Source organism: Pelmatolapia mariae, linkage group LG17, assembly GCF_036321145.2.
Source record: "Pelmatolapia mariae isolate MD_Pm_ZW linkage group LG17, Pm_UMD_F_2, whole genome shotgun sequence".
In the NCBI taxonomy this organism is placed as follows: Eukaryota; Metazoa; Chordata; class Actinopteri; order Cichliformes; family Cichlidae; genus Pelmatolapia; species Pelmatolapia mariae.
In genome coordinates this window covers 39,606,310-39,629,881 of record NC_086242.1, presented here as the reverse complement: position 1 = coordinate 39,629,881, position 23,572 = coordinate 39,606,310, and the positions used below count along the sequence as shown (strand labels likewise).

The 23,572-nt window shown below is 40.1% G+C and overlaps 1 protein-coding gene across 1 annotated transcript; it reads left to right on the top strand.

The window, feature by feature from the left end:
• The first annotated feature begins 10 nt into the window (after positions 1-10).
• LOC134646730 (chloride anion exchanger-like) lies at positions 11-23,468 on the top strand. Its single transcript, XM_063500585.1, has 22 exons — positions 11-141; positions 1,967-2,106; positions 2,615-2,725; positions 2,809-2,969; positions 4,712-4,876; positions 4,959-5,111; positions 5,411-5,493; positions 6,479-6,626; positions 6,725-6,838; positions 7,509-7,586; positions 7,671-7,766; positions 7,874-7,980; positions 8,225-8,294; positions 11,070-11,162; positions 11,346-11,441; positions 15,347-15,574; positions 15,645-15,699; positions 15,845-15,990; positions 16,167-16,230; positions 19,496-19,582; positions 19,698-19,847; positions 23,371-23,468. Exons 1-22 carry the CDS (start codon positions 11-13, stop codon positions 23,466-23,468), a joined length of 2,574 nt encoding a protein of 857 aa, XP_063356655.1.
• The last annotated feature ends 104 nt before the right edge of the window (positions 23,469-23,572 follow it).

Here is a 23,572-nt window from a genome sequence, read left to right as displayed (position 1 = left end):
CAAAGGCGAGATGATGCGCCCGGCAGCTCAGCAGTACGTGGTGACCAGGCCGCTGTACTCGGAGGAGTCCTTCGCTCAGGACCATGAAAAGATCTACAGGCACCGCAAAACTATGCTGGACCACATCAAACAATATTTCACGTAAGCAACATGTCAGACTGCTTGTTGTGTTTTCTGTGTGGTTTCTGTGATCACTGAATACAAACCTACGTTCCAAACGACGACTCTGCAGAGGTTTGATGAAATGAACTGTGGTGATTTCAGCAGCAGCCTGCTCTTATTTCCATCAAAAAGGTTCAAGCTTGTTTGGCTCAGTTTACACAGGTTAACTTTATAGTGATTAAGGTCTGACGAGCCTGATAGAAAAACATTATGTGTTATGTAAGACAAGCATTAAGTTTAATTTTGAGATTAAATTCAATTCAATTCAAATTTATTTATATAGCACCAAATCACAACAACAGTCGCCTCAAGGCGCTTTATCTCTATTAGATTAAAGTCAAAATTTTGAGATTAAACATGAAATGGTATTTTGAGGGGAAAGTTGGGAATGTGGAGACTCACAGCTCCTCTAATATCTACAAAATGTCTTGTGAAAGAACTTGATCAGCTTTCTTATCGTGTCTTGTGTTACAACATACATCCTCTTTATTGCACGAGGGTGTAACCGTCGCTATCATCGCTCCACTGTCACCTATTTCATTTTCTTCCAAGTTTGTGTGTTTTTCCCTTCCGAGCATATTCCTGCACCATCACCACACAGTGTTCATGTGCTAAAAGAGAAGTGCGATTTCACTCACTCATCTATACATTTTGCAGAGGGTGGAGGGCAGTTTGTCTTGAAACAACCATAATCTCCACATTTCACCATTTTATCTCAAAATATTTTCATCTTTAAGCTCGAAATGATCACTAATCTTTTTTCTTAACGTGGCCCTAATCCTCCTTCATAAGTATATGTGTGTAAAAGCTGTTTGAAGCAGTGTTTGTCTATCTTTACATTAATGATGCTTTAATGCTTTGATACTCAGTGTGACATTAGACTACACATGTACACAATATCAATTTTACTGTAGTTTCAAGACTGAACATTTTTGAAAAAGGAAATCCAGATTATTATTATTTCGACCCTACACGCACAGGCAGTGTTAGTCCATTTTCACCACCGACACCGGATTGGCCAATCAAGCCTCTTAATGCAGCCGGGCCCTCCCCTCTGTGCGCACGCACGAGAGGCGAGAAAGTTGAGCAGAAAAGCAAAGAGAGAAAAACTAAGTAAATAAAAATAGATGCAGCAGAATGTGTGAGACGTGTTAGCAGCCCTCGCAGTCTCAGGAGGTTGATAGCACGAGTTTTAAACAGAATTACATCTATACATAATGCATCCATGACAGCCTCTCTCTCCCTTTATATATAAAAACATTATTTTATTCTACTTATTTGTTTATTGGGTGATCACGTCGGGCCAGACGGACCAAATACATCACGGTCGATTTTTTTGTCCCAGTCCAGCCCCGACGTAGATCAGAACTCATCTGACATTAAGATTGTCACTGATGTCTAAAACTTTAAAAATGAGATGTACTGGGTGTTTTGGTGAAACACTGGCAGGCCTGTGCTTTCTATAGGATAATGTGGGTGTAACTAAATATGTGGCTGGATTTATCTTAAGACAGTGCAGATCTAAATAAAAAATAATGTATTCACTTTATATAGTTATTAGAATTTATGTGATATTAACTAATTCAAAAGTGGTAACTGGGCAGGGTGGAGCTCATGTGAAGAAGTTTCTCCTGCTATCCTGAAGATATTTTTCTTAATCTTTTCATATCTTTTGAAAAGAACAAACAAACGTAGGACTGGACTTAAACTGATCGATATTTGTACATTTTAATCAGTTAAATAATTTTGTGAAGCATAAAATGTAAAAAGTGGTTACTCTAGTTTTGGTTCCTTATCGTTTCAGATGTGACGCTAAACGAGCCAAGAGCACAGCTCTGTCTCTTCTCCCAGTCATCGGCTGGATGAAAGCGTACCGATTCAAAGAATGGCTGCTGGGTGACATCGTGTCTGGTGTAAGCACTGGACTGGTGGCTGTCCTGCAAGGTGAGTATCAACAGAAAGTTACAGCCTCTGAAGTCTTTGAAGTAATAATAATAATAATGATTGTGCAACTTGGGCCCTATCTGACTAACTGTGATAACCTGTGATAACAGACATCTGTGAGAACCTCTGCACTCTTATCTGAGCTGTTTAAACGATAGTGAGTGTGCTTAACAGCAGCTTTGAAATGAGGAAATAACCATTTGATCGCTTGATGATTTTGTACGTTTGCTCATTTTAATGGAGACACAATATCATCTAAAACATTCAGAAAAAGAAAAACACGTGACATTAAATTTATAGATCAATTTGCATGTTGGTGCAGACCTTTGAAAACTTTAGCAGCTTTCTTTTAATTGGCTGCTCCTCATCAGCAGCAGGTGAGTGGAGGTGACATCGTAACAGTATAGATGTAAAAAGAAATTAGGAGGAAGGGTTCTTTAACCTTTGTATACTTTACTTACTTACTGAGAGCCCAGAGATTTACTCAGCTGGTGTTTCTGTCTTGCAGGGCTGGCCTACTGTCTGTTGGCCTCTCTGCCACCCTGGTATGGGCTCTTCTCCGCCTTCTTCCCTGTTATCATCTACTTTTTCCTCGGCACCTCCAGACACATCTCAGTGGGTAAGGCCATCGTCCATTTCTATATAGCTGCTCTCTAAATGTTAGAATGTAAGTATATCTGCCATCCTCCTGCCTCCCTGAAGGTCCGTTTCCAGTGCTCTGTCTGATGATTGGCTCGGCGGTCACCAGGCTGGTCCCAGACGAGGGGCCAGCGTTCAACATCACGGGGTTTGAAGGCCTGACCAGAGACGAGCAGAGAGTGCTGGTGGCCTCTTCTGTGACCTTCCTTGCCGGTATCATGCAGGTGAATCAGCTCGCCACAGCCAATAAGTTGCTCTAGTCAACAACTGAGTCACCTTGTCAGCAAGCATGCTTTCTGAGGATCAAACACAAACCTGTAGCATCTCAAACATACGTTTGTGATTTGGAAACAACAAAAAGCTTTGTGTCCTTGACAGAAAACAGATGGTGTGTTTCGTCCTTTTTAATAAGGCTCCTCGAGAGCCGTTCATCACAACTTCATTTGTGAGCTCTAGCTTTCAGAGGAGCAGACTTCGCTCCATCTTTCCATCAAAAAATACTATTGAGCAGCAAATGTAGCATAATAGTGTGAAGCATGAAAACACTGACAGCCACTGAAAAGTAGGTTGATATTTTAAGAATCATGAGAATATTGATTGTACTCTCACATTTATCCATTTAAGGCGATGGTTGGCTGGACACACCAAGAAGTCTGTGCTCCTTTTATGGAAAAGGGGTGAAACAAAACCAAAATCCCAGTCAGTGAGCATAAGAGGCTCTCATAGATGGACTTACTGTGTTTAGGTTTGTTAGCTTTGGACTGAGGTGGGATAAGATAAGCATACTCCATACAAGAGCAGTTATTACCTGCAGTGAGAGTCACAGAGCAATGAGGATATATGATATGATCATGTCATATTTGACCTAGAATCTCACTCACTACATTTCACGTCCGCCTTTCTTTCAAGCTGTGTTCAGTCTTTAAAGAAAGTAATGGCAGGAAGAATAAGCAGCCTAGTTACAGTAGTTAGAAAGTAGTTATGTAATAAACTCAAGTTATTCATGTTACTCCTACGTAATGATTGTGTAATCAAGGACAGGATCTGTCATGCTACACAAAATCTGATTTTTCACTGCACTACAAACTTCAACTACAGTTATAAATGAATACATAAAAAAATACAGCATTACTCTCTTGAAAGGGAACTCTGCCCAGAGAGTGAGCTGTGTTGGCAGAGGCTCGCACTCCCTGTTGTGTGCTCCATGACAGCTTTGCTTTAGTTAAATATGAAGTAGTTGAAATATATATAAGTTATATGTATGATGTTTAGTCTTAGATCACAGGTGTCCAACTCCAGGCCTCAAGGGCCGGTGTCCTGCAGGTTTTAGATGCGTCCTTGATCCCTCACAGCTGATTAAATGGCTAAATGACCTCGTCAACATGTCCTGAAGTTCTCCAGAAGCCTGGTAATGAACTAATCATGTGATTCAGGTGTGTTGACCCAGGGTGAGATCTAAAACCTGCAGGACACCGGCCCTCGAGGCCTGGAGTTGGACACTCCTGTCTTAGATGGTTCACTTCATCAATGATGTGATTTACAGAAAACTAGCAGCTATTTTTATAACTGTTGAGAGGACTGCAGCTTACAATGTAAACATTCATTCGTCCCAAGTGGACTCTTACCAGTACTTTAAGGGTATTTTTGTAATACTAATCACACAGCCTGCTTTTACTTGTGAGAGTGGTACTTTTACTGTGTGTTAGTTGTTTATCTTACGGATGTGAATACCACACCAGATCATGACATATATGCTGCTGTCTGCTAATCAAACAAGCAGCACATTCAGATGTAGTACACAGAGGGAAGTTACAGGGTTTTCATTCCTAAAAGAAATTCAAAAAATGACCTTTTTTCTTTTTCTGGTAACACGCAGTTTAATAATACACTATTTTTGTTATATTTATCATGTTGGGTTGTTTCAATCTAAATGATTGAATCTGTTTGTGACTTCTGTCTCTGGCAGCTTGCGATGGGCGCTCTGCAGGTGGGCTTCGTTGTCATGTACCTTTCCGACACACTGGTGTCAGGTTTCACCACAGCTGCTGCAATCCACATTCTGGTGTCGCAGCTCAAGTTTGTGTTGGGGCTGGAAGTTCCAGGGATCAGCGGGCCGCTGTCACTCATATATGTAAGTAAAGGCCAGCTTGAAGCTTGCTCTCTGTTCATCACGACAGGTTGTTTATCTGCTGGACTCTGGTTTCATTCTTCAGACCTTGGAGATCATCTTTAACAAGATCACCTCCACCAATGTCTGTGATGTGGTGATCTCCATCGTGATCATGGTGGTGGTGTTCATCGTAAAGGAGATAAATGACCGATTTAAATCCAAGCTGCCTGTGCCGATCCCCATAGAGGTCATCATGGTGAGCAACACTGCACCACTCCTGACATTTCTGCATATCTCGAGGATTTGAAGGCTTGTTGGTTCCATAAACAATAACACTGATATTTATTACACTGGTTTTGGCTCTTCACTTTAACGACTGTACTCAGCAGGTGAATAACACTCATTAAAGTGATTAATGTTCATTTACGGGCCAGAAAAAGATTTCACCAAGAGATACCGGTCACAGGCTCACACCTGCAGTTAATAAATGCTCTCTGACTTTTGTATTTAAAGGAGTGATTAGCTGTAAATAATAATTTGTCATTTCTTTCACAGACTGTTATTGCATGTGGAGTTTCATATGCATTCGACTTTAAGACAAGATATGGCATTGATGTTGTTGGTTTTATTCCAAAAGGGTAAGAATACATCAAGCTCACAGTAAAACCTGTCGATTGTTTTATCTTTGCTGTAACAGAGTCAGTGCAGAACATTAGCAGCAGGAGTTATCAATGACAAACTCTACTTCCCCTGTAATACTGTTGTTTTAATATCCTGAAACTGTACATAACTCATAAGTACATAAGAAGTTTATAAGGTGATAATAGCTAAAAGCTAACATTTTGTTTTGGAGATTGTAAAAGTGTAAAATCAGAAAGGCACTCAAAGAGAGGTCAAACCACTTCCGAAACATTAAAGTTCTAAAATGCAACATGCAAACTTTACACATGTTATGTCTCTTTCTGCTTTGGCCAAAATTAAATCTGTTTTTGATTTGTTTGGTCTGCCACCTGTTGCCATGTGCTGGCTGTGTGAAGCCGACAGGAGAGGACCCAAACGCAGACTCATGGAGGGGAGACAGAAACTCAACAGGCAGCTTTACTGCTGAACATCAGAAAATACAAAAATAACTAAACTTGTAATGTACATGAAACTAAACGGCTGGTAGGCAGAACACACGGTGGGGAAAGAGGGAGACAGAGGCTTAAATACACAGCACAATGTCCAGAGAACAGAAAACACATAGTGAACACAGGCGAGACAAATTAGACACGAACACGAGAGAGAGACACAGAGGACAAAGACACAAGGGGAACCGAATAGTCCAAGAACTAAACAAGAACACTCAGAATAACTACGACCATGAATGAACCTGAACATGAGCCATAATACAAAATATTACTAGAATACAAGGAAGTCAAAATGCTGGGTCAGAATGACCCAGAACCACGACACCTGTACTTTGAAACAGTAACTAACATAATATTACGCTTTAGCTGAGGGTCCAACATGTTAAGGTCTGAGTTCTGGGTCTGAATTGTTTCTCTTATCATTTGTGGCCGATCCACCTGACCGTGTCCATGTTTAGAGACACAATAATCTGACAGACTTGTACCGTTTCAGGTACGAGGCACCAGTCGCCCCAAACCCGCAGATCTTCCAAGAAACAGCAGTAGAAGCGTTTCCTATAGCCATCGTGGGTTTTGCTGTGGCCTTCTCTGTGGCCAAAGTTTATTCTATAAAACATGATTACACCATAGATGGAAACCAGGTGGGTAACAACTCAGCCACATGTAGGTTAAAGTCATGTCAGGACTTCAGGGTGATTTTATGCTGAGGGGTGTTTTTATCTCTGTGACCCGGCTACAGGAGCTGATAGCCTTTGGAATCAGCAACATCTTTGGAGCTTCCTTCAGGTCTTTTGCAGCGAGTACAGCTCTTTCTAGGAGTGCAGTTCAGGAGAGCACAGGAGGCAAAACTCAGGTAAACTAATGTAGCTGATCCTGGATCCATCCATGTCAGGCAGGGTTTTCTCTGTATGTGTTATTGTAGGCTCTACCTTACAGTATAAAGCACCTTGAGGGGACTGTTGTTGTGATTTGGTGCTGTATAAATAAAGCTGTATTGAATAATATTGAAATTGAAATCCAATTTCGTAACACAAACATTTGAAGCAGTTATCTTTACAATGAAAATCTTTACAATGAAAATCTTTATAATGAAAATCTTTATAATGAAATCTTGCTTTTTCACTACAATTCATTTGTTGAATCCCTGTGTAGGAAAACTTTTCAAATATGACATACTGTATGATATCAGTTTACAGAATCTATCCATTCTCTTCTATTTATACGAGTTTATAGAGACTCTTTGTGATTAACTGCAAATGAATTGACAGCAGTCTCTGTGACACTGCTAGTTTCAGCTGCGGCTCGTCGCTCTGCCATACAGTCACACAAATGAATTCAATTCACAGTGAGTGACCAATAGAAAGGCCAGCCAACAGTGACCTCTAGTGTTTAGAGGAGAAAAGTGTATCAATCAACTAATCTGATAAAGTCCTTTTTAAATCAGCACAAACTCACAGAAATTTGATTTCCATCGCATGTGTGCTGTTTGTTTTTCAATCCTCTGCCTCTTCTGTCGTTTTCAGGTAGCTGGTTTACTGTCAGCTGTCATAGTGATGATTGTCACATTGGCTATTGGATTCCTACTGGAGCCCCTACCAAAGGTATGTACACCAGTGTGACCTCCCTGTGCCTCTGACACGCTGTATACTTTGGGAAAGCCGATCTCTGGCCCTCTGCTTTAACAGTCCGTGCTGGGCGCCGTGATCATCGTCAACCTGAAGGGCAGCCTGATGCAGTTCAGAGAGATCCCCTATCTGTGGAGGAGGGACAAAGCAGACTGTGTAAGACCTCACAAACTTTCAGTACTATTAAAGACCATGTTTATATTTGGTAAAAAAGGACACATGGCCTCCTTTTTAGTAAACAACATGTTTCTTACCACAACAAGGTGGTGTGGCTGGCTAGCTGCATTGGTGCCTTCTTGCTGGGGCTGGATCTGGGACTGGCTGTCGGCCTCGGTGTGGAGCTGATCAGTGTCATCCTCAGGACTCAGTTGTGAGTATTTGGTGTACAATGTGATCATGTAACTGATTACTGTTGTTATTTCATCACTCTATTGTCACGAGGTTCAAAATGTTGGCTTTTATTCTGTCAGCTGTTAGATAAATGACCACGACAGTGAGTACAAACACGTAACTCTGATTCTTGTAAATGATAGTTTACATTAAACCTTTCATCGTTGTATCATCATTATTGTGAGCATGTTAGCATGTCATGTTTGCTTGTTTGTTTGCTTCAGTCCTCGCTGCAGTCTGCTGGCCAACATAAGGGGCACTGATATCTACAAAGACCGAAAGGACTACATCAGCGTAAGTTAGCGTGTGGCCCCTCAGGTGGCTTCAATTTACCTTGAAAATATTTACACAGGTGTTGGGAGATTATCTTAGGCCGTGCATTTGGATTAGTTCTACACGCCACAACAAAATGTATTGTTTTGTAATTATACAAAATTAAAATAATGATCAAACTAGAGGTAAAAACCTGTGACCAAGTCTTTTAAAGGCTATTAAAGAATAAAATACAGAGGGTCAGGCATGATTTTATGGTGAACACAGTCCTTCCTCAGTCTGAATGAATGTTTATGTAAAGGAAAAATGCACATTTGTAATGTGCAAAAACATTTATTAGAGGCTATGATGCACGTAGAGCAACCAGCTCAGTTACAAAATGTACAAACTCAGCAATTTTCATGTAATTTCAGATCTATAAGAGCCAGAGAAAATAGTGGAGATTAAAGGTGCTGAGAGATCTTCTTTACCCTCATTTACACTGTATCTGTGAATAAGTGTTGTGCTTAAATTATAACGTAAAGGATACGTAACAACTGAGCACTTGACTGTCTTGAAAATGACCAATACAAAAGCAGCGGTATTACTAATTACAACTAAAAAACAATGAACTTTTCACAGGAAGTGCTTATGCGCTATTATCTCATAGCCAGCCTGCTAGTAGACATCGCAGTTACATTTCCTATCCCTCAGAGTGTGTCGCGGCCAGCAGGCCGGTGTGTTTGCGGTGTGGACCCAAAAGCAGACACGGGAGAGGGAACGAGCTATAATAAAAGGCGAGGTTTTTATTGAGGCTGATAGCCAAAACAGAAAACAAGGCAAAGCAAAACTAAACTCAATGAAACACAAACATGGACCTGACGAGATAAACAGACGACCCGACAATGAACAGAGAGAGACAGAGGACTTAAATACACAGAAGGGTAATGAGGGAAGTAGAAACACCTGGAAACACAGCTGAACGCCACAGGAAAGCAAAACTAAACACACTGAACATGGAACACAAGACTTTTCAAAATAAAACAGGAACAAGGAAAGGATGTACACATGACAACACGGAACACACCGACATGAAACACATGACACACCGGGGAGAACCGGAGCACCAGGAGAACCTACACAGACAGTAATGACCCATAAAAGAAACACAAACCAGACTAAAAGCTCAACCAAGAGAAACTAATAATCATACTACAACTTAACACATCTCATAAGCAATACAAAATACAAAATAAGTCAACTACACCCTTAACTTAAAAATAACACATGAGTTTAACATGATTGTAACATAGGAAAGCAACCTCACCAAATAAATTAAAAATGCTGGGACCCACCTGACAGAGTGCAGAGCGCTCGAAAAATCCATGGAGCCCCCTTCATCTGCTCTTGCTCTTGAGTATTTCCAATTTTGGATATTTATGTCCTCCAATAATGCAGAAGGAAGGTCGCTTTTTGGATGCTTTGATACTAAATGTACCTGACAGTTTACCAGCTGATTTTCAAATTGAGATTTTTACACAGAATAGAATAGAATAGAATAGAAATTTGGATGTAACAGCAGCAATAAAGACACATATACAAACAAACAGTACACAAGACACAGAACAGAAACATACACAGTTTTTACATATTGACATCAAGGACAATGGTTACCAAAAACAGAGTGCTGTACCGTTATTACATTAAATAAAATTAAATACAGATAAGAGGCAAACCCAGGTTGTAGAGTGAATCGGTTGATAAAATAGTGCCAAGTTACAGCGCTGATGTAAACATCTATGTTTGTTGGGAGCAGTTCTGATTGTACAGTCTGACAGCTGCAGGGAGGAAGGACCTGCGGAAACGCTCCTTCATGCATCTAGGATGCAGCAGTCTGTCACTGAAGGAGCTCTGCAGCAACATTTACATGCATGGGGTGGGAGACTCTGTCCATCAGAGATGTTATTTTGGCCAGAGTCCTTCTGTCTCCCACCACCTGCACTGGGTCCAGGGTGCATCCCAGAACAGAGCTGGCCTTCCTGATGAGTTTATCCAGCCTCTTCCTCTCAGCTGCCGATAAACCGCTGCTCCAGCATACCACACTGTAAAAAATGACAGATGCCACCACAGAGTCATAGAAGGTCTTTAAAAGCGCTCTCTGGACTCCAAATGACCTCAGCCGCCTCAGCAGGTAGAGTCTGCTCTGACCCTTCCTGTAAAGAGCATCAGTGTTGTGGCTCCAGTCCAGTTTATTATTCAGGTGAACACCCAGGTACCTATAAGAGTCCACTATCTCAATGTCCACTCCCTGGATGTTCACCGGTGTCAGTGTGGTGGGTCTGCGTCTCCAGAAGTCCACCACCAACTCCTTGGTTTTCCCGGCGTTGATCAGCAGGTGGTTCTGCTGACACCAGTCAACAAAGTCCAGAGTCCACTGTCTGTACTCTGAGTCGTCCTCACCTGTGATGAGGCCGACTATGGCAGAGAACTTCTGTAGGTGGCAGCGTGGGGAGTTGATGGACTGTATGCAAAATGTGTAAAGACCAGAAAGCTTTCTGTGCTACTTGTAACTTGTAGAACATATATAATATTCATTAAAAAAAACTTTATGCTGCTGGATTTTGCAGCTTTCTTCTTTTAGAGCTCTGGGCTGGTTTGAATGCTCTGCAAAACAGCTCACATCAACAAAAACATCATCCCATTGGCTGACACAATCTAGCACCAACAGTCATCTCCGTCACCATTTAATAGTTGTACCCTTATGTAAAGACACTAGTCGCTGATTTTGATTTTGCAGTACTTTAAAACTCTTTGCAGATATCTGAGCCAGAAGGAGTGAAGATCTTCAGGATCCCATCTCCAATCTTCTTTGCCAACATTGAGTTCTTCAGGAGCAAGCTGGTGGAAGCTGTAAGTCACATCTGGCTTTAATGGAACTGTTAAAGAATAAAAGCATCAGTTTGGATAATTTAGCTTTCAAAAAGCATCATATTCTTCACAGGACAAAAAAATAGATGGAGTACAATCTCATCTCTGATCTGATGTCCTATGATTACTTGTAATAAATGACACACTTACTGTATGTCTTCCCAGGTCGGGTTTAACCCATTACGGGTGTTGAGAAAGAGAAATAAAGCACTGAGGATGATACGGAAACTTCTGAAGAAGGGCAAGTTGCAGTGGACATCTGTGAGTATCGAGGCTGAGCTTGGTTTTGATAGTGACGGCACAAATGTTGCCTGTGTCGACACATTAACAAGACGTTTCATTTTTACACTGACAGTGAGCAAATTGACCAGAGTAAGAAGTTATTTTGGTCAGTTAACTCGATTTATGTCAGCATGGCAGATTTACATTTTTAGAAAATTCAAAAACCCAAACAGTGATGTGAGAAAAGCAGCAGATGGTACAGAGTCCAGCTTCACTTATCTGAGACAACACTGATAACATGGATGTGGTGTGAGGCTGTAATGTGTGACTTTGTGTGTGGTTTACAAATATTTACAGAGAAAGAAGCCTCATTTACTCTTTTTTAATATAAACATTTGCTTCTTGCTCATCTCTTTCAACTCAATTTAGGTAAACACTGTAAATCTGCATGTTTAGAAATGTACAGAAAACAACAGTGATGTATTATGTTAGGAGAGACGGCATCCATCCCACTTTGGATGGAGCAGCTCTCATTTCTAGAAATATGGACAAATTTATTAAACCCCCCAAAATATGACTATCCAGAGTTGGGACCAGGAAGCAGAGTTGCAGTCTTACACGCCTCTCTGCTGCTTCTCTCCTCCTGCTACCCCCCCAAAAACCCATCTCCATTGAGACTGTGTCAGCTCCCAAACAGACAAAAAACAAACTAAAAACCAGCAAAAAAAAGAAAGAACAATACAGTAGGGCTGGGTTTTGATGATCGATTTATCGATTAAAATCGATTCTAGCTTGGATAACGTGATATCGATTCATTAAAATCCTGAATCAATTTGTAAATATAAATTTATTTTGCCCGAAACTCCAGAATCTCAGGCTAAACCTCACAAAATTTCTACAACCACCAAACAGCTAAAACAGTAAATGAGAGCAGGTCCACGGATTCTGCACAAAGACGCAAACACAAAGTGCGGAGTCAGCGAGCTGTCGGCTTTCTCACCTGACGGCACGGACACGGTCGGGGCTGAAAGCCGACAGCTCGCTGATTTTGAAGCGTCGGCGGGTCCGCGCTTTGTGTTCACGTCCTTTTTACGCTGATTCTGAAGCTGCAGGTTTTATCTCTCTCCAAACAATATTGACTGAACCAGCACCCAAAGATGATCTAAACTAGCTTCACATAAACATCGTCATGAATTCACTCTGACTTTTCCCGTTTTGCTTCCACCACGATAAAATCACACTTCATGCACAGCTCTCTCTCTCTCTAAATCAATAATCAAAACCCACCCCTATTTATTACCCAGCAGTCTACGGTGTCGGCCGCTGTTTTTGTTTTTTGTTGTTTTTTTTACTTAGTTCCGACAAGAAAGCCTCATTTCTGCTGTTCAATACTGAACAAATTTAGACTTTTTAAAATTATGCAAATTTGCAAAATGCTGAGCTGTGTCTCTAATCAAACCTCTGTAACTTTGCTCTGCTTCACTTTGTTTTTGACTGCACAATATTTTTAAGGTCATCTGCTATAAAAGCCCAGACCAGGAAAACCGCCTTCATGTTTTTCTGTTTTATCCTCAGCTACTTCAACACAAAGGCATCTGCTGTGATGCTCACACCTTTGATAAAGTCTCACAAGTGTCAGCTTTCTTTTTATAGATATAAAAATATAGATATATGTACTGATAAGTGATCAGAATTATAATATTTCTGACTGTCGGAGGCAAAATTTCCTCGATTCAAATCGAATCATAATCAAATCGATTCTAGAAATCAGTGACGATACCCAGCCCTACAATACAGTATCCACATCTGAACCAAAGAGTAAAACAGTGAAATGTGGATTATTAAATATTAGGTCTCTCTCCTCCAAGTCTCTGTTAGTACATGACTTAATAGTTGACCAACAAATCGATTTACTCTGCCTTACAGAAACCTGGTTGCAGCAGGATGATTATGTTAGTTTAAATGAATCAACACCCCCGAGTCATTCTAACTACCAGAAACCTCGAAGCACAGGCCGAGGGGGCGGTGTGGCAGCAATTTTTCACACCAGCCTATTAATCAACCAAAGACCAAGACAGACTTTTAATTCATTTGAAAGCCTGATGCTTAGCCTCATCCACCCCAGCTGTAAAACTCAGAAACCAGTCTTACTTGTTATCATCTATCGTCCACCTGGGCCTTACACAGAGTTTCTCTCTGATTTCTCAGACTTTTTATCTGATTTAGTGCTAAGCTCTGATAAAATAATTATTGTGGGTGATTTTAACATCCATGTAGATGCTAAAAATGACAGCCTCAACATGGCATTTAATTTTAGCCTAAAGCAGATAACTCGTAAGCTGGAGAGGAAATGGCGTGTCACAAATTTAGAGGATCATCATTTAGCCTGGAGAAATAGTTTGCTGCTTTATAAGAAAGCCCTCCGCAAAGCCAGAACATCTTACTATTCGTCACTGATTGAAGAAAATAAGAACAACCCCAGGTTTCTCTTCAGCACTGTAGCCAGGCTGACAAACAGTCAGAGCTCTACTGAGCCAACCATCCCTTTAACATTAACTAGTAATGACTTCATGAACTTCTTCACAAATAACATTTTAATCATTAGAGAAAAAATTACCAATAATCATCCCACAGATGTAATATTATCTACAGCTACTTTCAGTACCATTGATATTCATTTAGACTCTTTTTCTCCGATTGATCTTTCTGAGTTAACTTCAATAATTAATTCCTCCAAACCATCAACGTGTCTTTTAGACCCCATTCCTACAAAACTGCTCAAAGAAGTCCTGCCATTAATTAATGCTTCAATCTTAAATATGATCAACCTATCTCTAATAATCAGCTATGTACCACAGGCCTTCAAGCTGGCTGTAGTTAAACCTTTACTCAAAAAGCATCTCTAGACCCAGCTGTCTTAGCTAATTATAGGCCAATCTCCAACCTTCCTTTCATATCAAACATCCTTGAAAGAGTCAAACAGCTAACAGATCATCTGCAGAGGAATGGCTTATTTGAAGAGTTTCAGTCAGGTTTCAGAGCTCATCACAGCACAGAAACAGCTTTAGTGAAGGTTACAAATGATCTTCTTATGGCCTCTGACAGTGGACTCATCTCTGTGCTTGTCCTGCTAGACCTCAGTGCTGCGTTCGATACTGTCGACCATAATATCCTATTAGAGCGATTAGAACATGCTGTAGGTATTACAGGTACTGCGCTGCAGTGGTTTGTATCATATCTATCTAATAGACTCCAGGTTGTGCATGTAAATGGAGAGTCCTCTTCACACACTGAGGTATTAAAGGACTGTTGTATTGGTAGTGGTATGATATAAAATTGGTGGAGAAAAATGACAGTGTCATTTGTACAACAAACAGTACAAGGTCCAGCATCACTTATCTGAGACATGAGTGATTGCATGAATATGATACGAGGTAGAGGAGGTGATAACACGATAAAAATTAATATTGTGCAAAAACGTTCCTCGACTGCGATATAAAACATGTTCAATATAAAGTCAGTAAGCTCATTGCATCCATGTTTCGACGGACAACATGAAAGGCAACAACAATTATATTGAACCAATCGTGTGGTTGGAAGGAGCATAGGAGGAGGAGCTGACAGCAGCACATGCTCTTATTATACACTGTACGTAAGAGTGCGAACGAAAAGATAAAATGACGACAAAAACTGTTAACGAAAACTCGACAAACAGCATTAACAAACAAAACAGCCCAGTGGACACAGCGTGTTTAATATTTATAAGGCTTTGTAATGTGTGAGTTTGTCTCTGGTTTAAAGTGTGTCTACAACTTCGCTCAATCAGCTACAACATAAATACGAGTCTTGTGCGAGAGCAGAAAGGCTCATTATGGATTCATCACCTGGAATGTGTTCCCGTGTGGTGAAGTCTCTGACATAGAAAACATATTTTGCTGTTACAGATCGGCCTCCTGAATACCTCGTGTGGACCCATATATGAATCAGAGGACGAGAGCAACATGGAAGAGCTGGACCAACCGACTGACTTCAAAGACTTTCCCGCCCGGATCGACTGGAATGCCGAGCTTCCGGCCAACATTGTGGTTCCCAGAGTTGAGATTCACAGCCTGGTCCTGGACTTTGCCGCTGTCTCCTTCTTAGACATCTCTGGACTGAAGGGACTCAAAGCAGTGCGTTTGTATTCATGCAGCAGCAGCAGCTGTTTCACTCTGGCTCTGTTTAATTCATTTTTCTTTGCAGCTGCTGAAAGAGCTGATCCGGGTTGAGGTTGAGGTCTACATTGTGGCGTGTGACCGTAAGTACTAACGTATTGTCTGTATTAGTTTAGTAATCGTGTTAGCCACAGCACACGTTGGACATTCTTGCTTGAATACTAACCTAAACACCTGTCACATACTCAGCTGCATGTTTGTTTACCATATTTGGACCTTCTGTTGCAGCTTACATCCTGGAGAAACTCCATGATTGTAGCTTCTTTGATGATGAAGTTCAGTCTTCAATGTTCTACCTGACACTGCATGACGCCATGCTGCACATCCTGGAAAAACATCCGGAGCCTACTCCAAAGAAATCTGATTATGAGAAGGTAACGAAGAGCAATAAACACAATATTCAGGGAGTATTTGACATCTTACTGTTGGAAATATGTACAGAATAGTATTACACACATGTAGGGTTTTTACAATATAAAGCACCTTGAGACGATAAATACATTTTAAAAAAAGAAACTAAATTGAATCTGACGTTCTTTATGTTTTACAGATAATGACAGGAGTCACTATTCATCATCCGCCCGGCAATTTGAGGAGCAGAGACAGAAATGTAGGTATCAGTCTCAAACTGTGCTTTTCAGTGTTTATGGTTTTTGAGAAATAACTTTCATCTATTTTACTGGTTACAATAAAGAAGCCAAAAGCAGGAAAAAAAAACCCACAGAATTTTATTATTTCTTTAAACTTGATCATTTAAAAAATATATATATAAAAACTAATTTCAACAACAGCAGCCTGACAAGTCTTTGATTTAATAACTGATAAGCTTTGTAACACATGCAGTCCCATGAAAAAGAAAGTTTCCACAGGACTATACAACTACTGTGAAAAACTAAGTACACCCCAAAACTAATACACAGCCCAAAATAATGGGGGTCCTCAATTTGACGCTGCAAGATAAAGAAGAAAAATCATGGAAGACAACGGTCATGTGATCTGTCAGTGGGAATGAGAAACAGCAGCCCTGGGGTGGCGCCAAGAAACGAGACAGGAAGAAAGTGATGAAACAAACACACACAGACTAAAAGCACACAGGAGGTGATCAGGGGAAGTGGAAACACACGGGCAAACAGCTGACACAAATGAACATAATGACATCACAGCGGAAGAGAAAAACTAAACACAATAAACACAGGAACACAAGACCTCTTCAAAATAAAACAGGAAACATAATGAGACACAGACATGACAACATGAACTTGACAACACAAGACATGCAGACACGAAACACATGATGGGCAAGGGAGACGTAACACAGGGGGTGAAGACACAAGGGGAAACTAATAACAAAGAACTATAATGACAACCGAGGCATGATAGAAATAAACTTAAAGGACTTAAACATAAAAATAAACTCAAAACGCTGGGTCACAGTAGCCCAGGACCGTGACAAGAAGTCGCTTTAATGACAGATGAGACTGAACGTGAACTCCTTCTTCTCCCACAGGCTTCACCCGCACAAACAAAGTTATAACTTCAGAGTGAGACGATGATGACTAGGACAACCAAAGACGAAGAAGATGAACCTATTAACCCTGTGTGTGTGTGTGTGTGTGTGTGTGTGTGTGTGTGTGTGTGTGTGTGTGTGTGTGTGTGTGTGTGTGTGTGTGTGTGTGTGTGTGAATAAGTGTTTGCTCAAAATTAAGGTAGCAATAAAATAGTCCTGTTGACAATCAAGAGCAGTTCAGGGTTAATAGGACGTTTGTGTGAGTATGAATGGTGTGTGTGTGTGTAGGTGTGTGTGTGTGTGTGTGTGTGTGTGTGTGTATGTGGCTTTTAATGCAATGCATGAAACTGCATTGATTCTATTGCTTTTTTATCCTATACATTTGTATAGATTTGTAGACAATTACTGTATAATTTATTTTACATGTTTATTTTCATTTTCATGATCGTGAGGATGAATGTTTTTGCAATGGTAATATTGCTTTCAAGAGATAAAACTGACTGAAATGCTGGAATAAACTTTTTTACTCTCTAAATAATGCTGTTTGTTGCCTTTTTTTAATCCATAACTTGGTTACATGTTAATATCAAAAGATAACATGCATTAAAAGTGCAGTGGGCATAGTTGTAATTATCTTAACTATTACTGTTAGCTTTGCTGTTATCCAGAAATGATTAAAGCCACAGTATTGCTCTGGACAACATGCTACTTTTGTTACCATGACTACTGCATACTTTGCCTCAATAAACTCCATAATTTAGCTGTAAATTCTTCATATTGTAACAGAACACATCACAGAAAATAGTCTCCAATTATTTCTATACTTTATCCTCTAAGGAAGAGAGAGATGGACTATCAAAGGTTCATGTTGGTCCTTTTAGCTGTTTCATGTTGTTGATGTTAAATTGAGTTCTAAAATAGGAAATGTAAGAAATATTTCTCTCATTCATCGTTTCTAGAATAACTGTGAAAGTGGATTTCAGCACATGCAGCAAAGGTTGGTATGAGTGTGTCGCTGAATGAGCAAACATGTCAACAGGTGAGAAATCCTCGTGTCTGTAATCCCTAACTGCAGGTGAATAAAAATCTGTGTGTGTTAATGATTGATCTGAACAAAGATAAAACCAACAGAGTGATGAGACTAATCTCAGATTTCAGATTAGATACAGCAGACAAAGGTTCTTTGAGGAATCTGCTTTGCTTTGCTTTGCTTTCATTTTGTGACTTTGAGTCTCACGCTAAAGGTTCTTTTACATTTATTTATTTATTTATTTTACAGTATTACGTAATGAAATCATAGCCGCCATTTTCAATCTGATTTTAATTTATGTATGCTCAAAATATTTTAATTATTCAGTTGTTTGAAGAATGCATTTGTCCCAAATTAAAGATTCTGATGGCAAAAAAGACCAATAAAAATATCCCAGTTTTAAGTATTTGATATATAAAACTAAAATTTCATGGCAGTTATAAATGTTGAAATTTTGCACCATAAAACTTTTATGCAAACTATTGACAGTCAAGCAGTAAATGTTGTACGAAGTGGCTGATTTGAGATGGAATAACCCATGAGAAAAATGTTCAACAAATAAAACAAAAAACAATTAAAATACCTGCCATATTGAGACAAATCAGCGCAGCTAATATCAGATGACATTAAAGTCGTTTAGTATAACAGAGTGTTAAGCTGAGTTGACATGGCAGCACCTGGGAGTCTCTGCTACACAGACGCACTGAGGTATTGTAAAAAGGTATGAATTTTGTTTTTACTCAACATAATGGAAATTGTTGTTAATCATAAAATATGATAATGATAATAATGATGAATCATAAAAGATACTACAGACTGACGCACTGACCTTCACACCTCCAGTCTTTTCACAGTTTAACCCGAGGCAGAAAAACCCTGGAATGGCTTCTTGCCACATCAAATAAAATCTCTAATTGTCCTGTTGAAATCTGGCACTAGATAAGATTTTTTTAAGTTATTGATCATACATAAGAGTCATAACAACGAGCAACAAGAAAATGTGCGTCAGCATAATAGAACTTACTTTGATAGAGGATGACATTATAAGCATCTACTAAACAAACAATGTATGGACAATGAGACAAGTGCAGGAAAAACCTACAGAAATCCTGCAAACTCTAGAAACAAGTGAAAAGAAAAGAAAGTACTGCCCTGTTGTGTTGTAGATACACATGCCTCTCAGCTGTAGTCTACCCTCTGAGCAAATGCTAATAGGCTAACATGGCAGTCTTAAAGTTTGGCTCACATTAGCAAGTTCTGGCTAACTTACCCACAGCATTCGTATCTAAATTAAACTTTGTGTTTTTCATAATCTCATTCTGAAACCTACGTCCTTGTTTAGGACTTGCCTTCGCTCAGCTGGCAGAGCTTCCTCCAACCTATGACCTCTACACAGCTTTTTTCCCCATGCTAACGTACTGCTTTCTGGGTGCATGAAGACACATCAGTGTAGGTATGTGGATCTTATCATTTTCACAAGCAGAGATAAGATTGAATGTTATATAGCTTAACAGTTTCTTTCCATCCACACCCACTCTCTGCAGGTTTCTTCCCCGTCTTGAGCCTGACGGTTGAGGCTGTGGCGATAGGCCTGGTCACAGATCCTGAGGGTCTTAGTGATGACCACAAAAGACTCCCGGTGGCCTCCTCTGTGACATTCCTCATGGGGACTTTGTTAATAGATTGTGAGCTATGTAAGTAATTTTGCAGGTTTATGGAGGTGTCTTCATAGCAAGTTATTTAGGTTTAGGTCTATCAGTTTGCAGAGAGGTCTGCCCGCCCCTCATTGAGCCTGGTTCTGCTGGAGGTTTCTTCCTGTTTAAAGGGAGTTTTTCCTTCCCACTGTCGTCAAGACACTTGTTCATGGGGTGGGGGTCATATGATTATTGGGCTTTCTCTGTTTCCTTTGTATTATTGTACGGTCTTACAATATAAATCATCTTGAGTCAAATGTTGTGAACTGGCAATTGTGATTTTCAAGCAAGCAATTTATTTATACAGCACTTTCAGAACAACTCCCAGCTGAACACAAATTGCTGTACACTTGGCATGCCAGAAATGATACATTAAATAAGTTAAAATAAATAAATAAATAAATAAAATAAAGATAAAAAATATAAAAAAATAAGATGATAATTAGAATTACATTTAAAACAATAAAATCAGCACATTAGATTAAAACAATAAAATCAAAACATTAGATTAAAACAATAAAATGAGGGTCATACTGTGTCATATGCCAAGGAGTAAAAATGGGTTTTAAGACGTGTTTTAAAAGTGGACAGTGAAGGGGCCTCTCTAATGTGCTGGGGCAGATTGTTCCAGAGGTTAGGAGCAGCAATAGAGAAGGCCCCGCCCCCTCTGAGCTCTCTCTTGGACCTGGGTACCTCCAGGAGCAGCTGGTCAGCTGACCTGAGAGACCTGGGGGGTGAGTAAGGATGCAGAAGCTCAGAGAGGTAAGGTGGGGCAAGACCGTTTAAACATTTAAAAACAAAAATTAGAGTTTTAAAATGAACTCTAAGATATACAGGCAGCCAATGGAGTGAGGCGAGGATGGGAGTTATGTGCTATCTTTTACGAGTTCTGGTTAAAAGTCGTGCAGCAGCATTTTGGAGCAGCTGCAGACGAGAGAGAAGATACCGACTAACTCCAAAATACAGCACATTACAGTAATCCAAACAAGATGAAATAAAAGCATGGATTACTGTTTCAAGATGCGGCTGAGATAAAATAGGTCTTACCTTTGCCAAGCGCCTTAAATGATAAAAACTGGACTTGACAGTTGCCCTAATTTGAGTGTCCAACTTAAAATCACTGTCCATCCTAAAACCCAAGTAACAACAGGTTTCAAATACTCTGCCAGGGGTCCCAAGTCAATAGTGGAGGGTTTACAAGGTCCACTAGGACCAAACACAATCACCTCAGTTTTGCTTGAATTACATCTTAGAAAGTTTAGGAACATCCAAGATTTAATGTCTTCTAGACATGCTAGAAGTGGTTTAATAGAGAAGGCCTCTTTCTGCTTCAGAGGCAGATAAATCTGACAGTCGTCAGCGTAACAGTGGAGGGATATTCCATGCCTTCTGAGGATGGTCCCCAGGGTCTGTAAATATAATGAAAAAAGCAGAGGCCCTAAAATTGAGCCCTGCGGGACCCCAAACTGAAGAGCAGCAGAAAAGGACTCATGCCCTGAAAAGTTAACACTAAAAGTTCTGTCACAAAGATAAGACCTAAACCATTTCAAAGCAGTACCACGAATGCCTGCAAGATGGTGCAAGCGAGACAGTAAAATGTTGTGGTCTACAGTGTCAAAGGCAGCTGTTAGGTCAAGGAGGACAAGAACAACATGATTACCAGAATCACAGGTAAGGAGGATATCATTAAAAACCTTTAAGAGTGCTGACTCAGTGCTATGAAAGTTTTTAAAACCTGACTGGAAGACCTCTAAGATACCGTTCTCATTTAAAAATCCACCAATTGGCAGTGTACAGTGTGGTCCAGGGCAGGTTTCTTAAGCAGGGGTTGTACTACTGCATGCTTGAAATTAGCAGGGACTACACCAGATATTAAACTGCTGTTTATAACAGTAAGAACAGCCTGGCCTATGCTAGGAAACATCTCCTTAAAAAATTGTGGTGGGACAGGATAGTTTGGGGAACCAGAGGGCCTCAGGTGGCCGACCACATCCCCTAAATAAGAAAGAGTCACAGGCTCAAACTGGTTAAAAACAGCAGAGCAAGGGATCGAGACAGAGGGGTCAGACTCAGGGGAAGAAATGAGAGCCCGTGTAGTCAATTTGACGCTATTTCAAATAAAATTGATCTGAATTGAATTGAAAATAATAGTGGAAACCACTGGATCATTCAGCAGGCTAGTAATCCAGTTATGAAGTATAAATAGGGCTGTGCGATATGACCAAAATCTCATATCCCGATATTAAGACATCTATCGTCCGATAACGATATAAATCACAAAAAATTTTCTGTAAATTCTGTGAATCTCGGGCAGCTCGACTTGCGTGAAGTGTTTCCAGCTGGACATCGCGCACCTGGAGTCGAGTGTTTTAACTGATGCATGAAATGATACATTTTTAGACATAAGTTGTAACGGCCGCCGTTTTCTTTGTGAGTATTTATTACACAGCGTGCTGCGGGGAAAAGCCTGTTCTAACGTTTGAGTCTAAGGTTTATTTTTTAGCACCTGACGGCTCTTTTTTGCTTCTCATCCGTAAATGCTCTGCATCTTTCACGTGATTCAGTTTATTTTGAAAAGTGTCAACAGGATCTTGAGCTTTATTGTGAAAGGTTTATGTGGAAAATAAACAAGCGGACATGCGGTGGTTTTACCGTCGTTGTTGCTAACGACAACGCATAAAAACGAGCGCTTGTCTGTCTGTAGTGTGGTTATATTAAATATCAGAGAAAGAGAGAACTTTAAGAAATTAATATAGCCACTACAGTGATCATCAAAATGATGAAAAAATATCGCCGTAAACAGTTTATTTTGCGACACCACGTAACAAACGATAGCGTAAAATGAAACGATAGACGTTTTTATATCGTCATCCGATATATATCGTTATATCGAACAGCCCTAAGTATAAATGTTAAATTTGGCAAGATGGAACCAGACTCTTTGTCTTATTCCAGTATGGGGTAACCACTTTTTGCAACAGAAGAGCAGAAACTTCTCTTGGGCTTGAAAAGATACAAATACTTGTATCTTTTTGGAGCTGGACCTCCAAAAAGAGGCCAAGTACCTCCCTTTCCAGCTGAACTCGAATCCTGAGCTTCCTGACAACATCACAGCCTGATCCAGGACGTCTCTGCTGTCTCCTTGTTGGACTTTCCTGCTTTGACTCAAAACAGTAAAAATAACATATTTCTATAGCTTATTGCTTAGAGCTAACAAGTAATGTGTTCAAATGTGGCATCACACTAATCTCTAAAGTGTGTGAAAGCAAATAAAGGGGGAAAAATGCAGGAAAATAACTGAATACATGGACGGGTCAGCTCAGGCCGAGCAGTATGGAGACAAAGTAAAAGAGGGAAAGCTGAGATGGTCTGGACAGGTTCAGAGGGGGGAAAGGGGATGTACTGGGAAAAGAGTGTTGAACGTGGAGCTGCCAGGAAGGAGGAAAAGAGAGAATCATGTACAGTGCTTAACAAGTTTATTAGAGTACCACCTAATGCAGTTTCATTACTTCTGCTCCTCTAGTGTTGGACAGACTGGTGGTGGCTACACTGACTTGCTACGCCATCTTGTGGTACAACATTGTGGCACTTACTCAGAAGTTTGGCCCAGCCCTCATTTAACTAACTTCATCTCGTCATCACACTTTTCTACAGTTTATTTTAAAGATTTAGTTATGAGTCGGATTAATAATGCAAACTAATTTATTAAATAATATTCAAAAGTT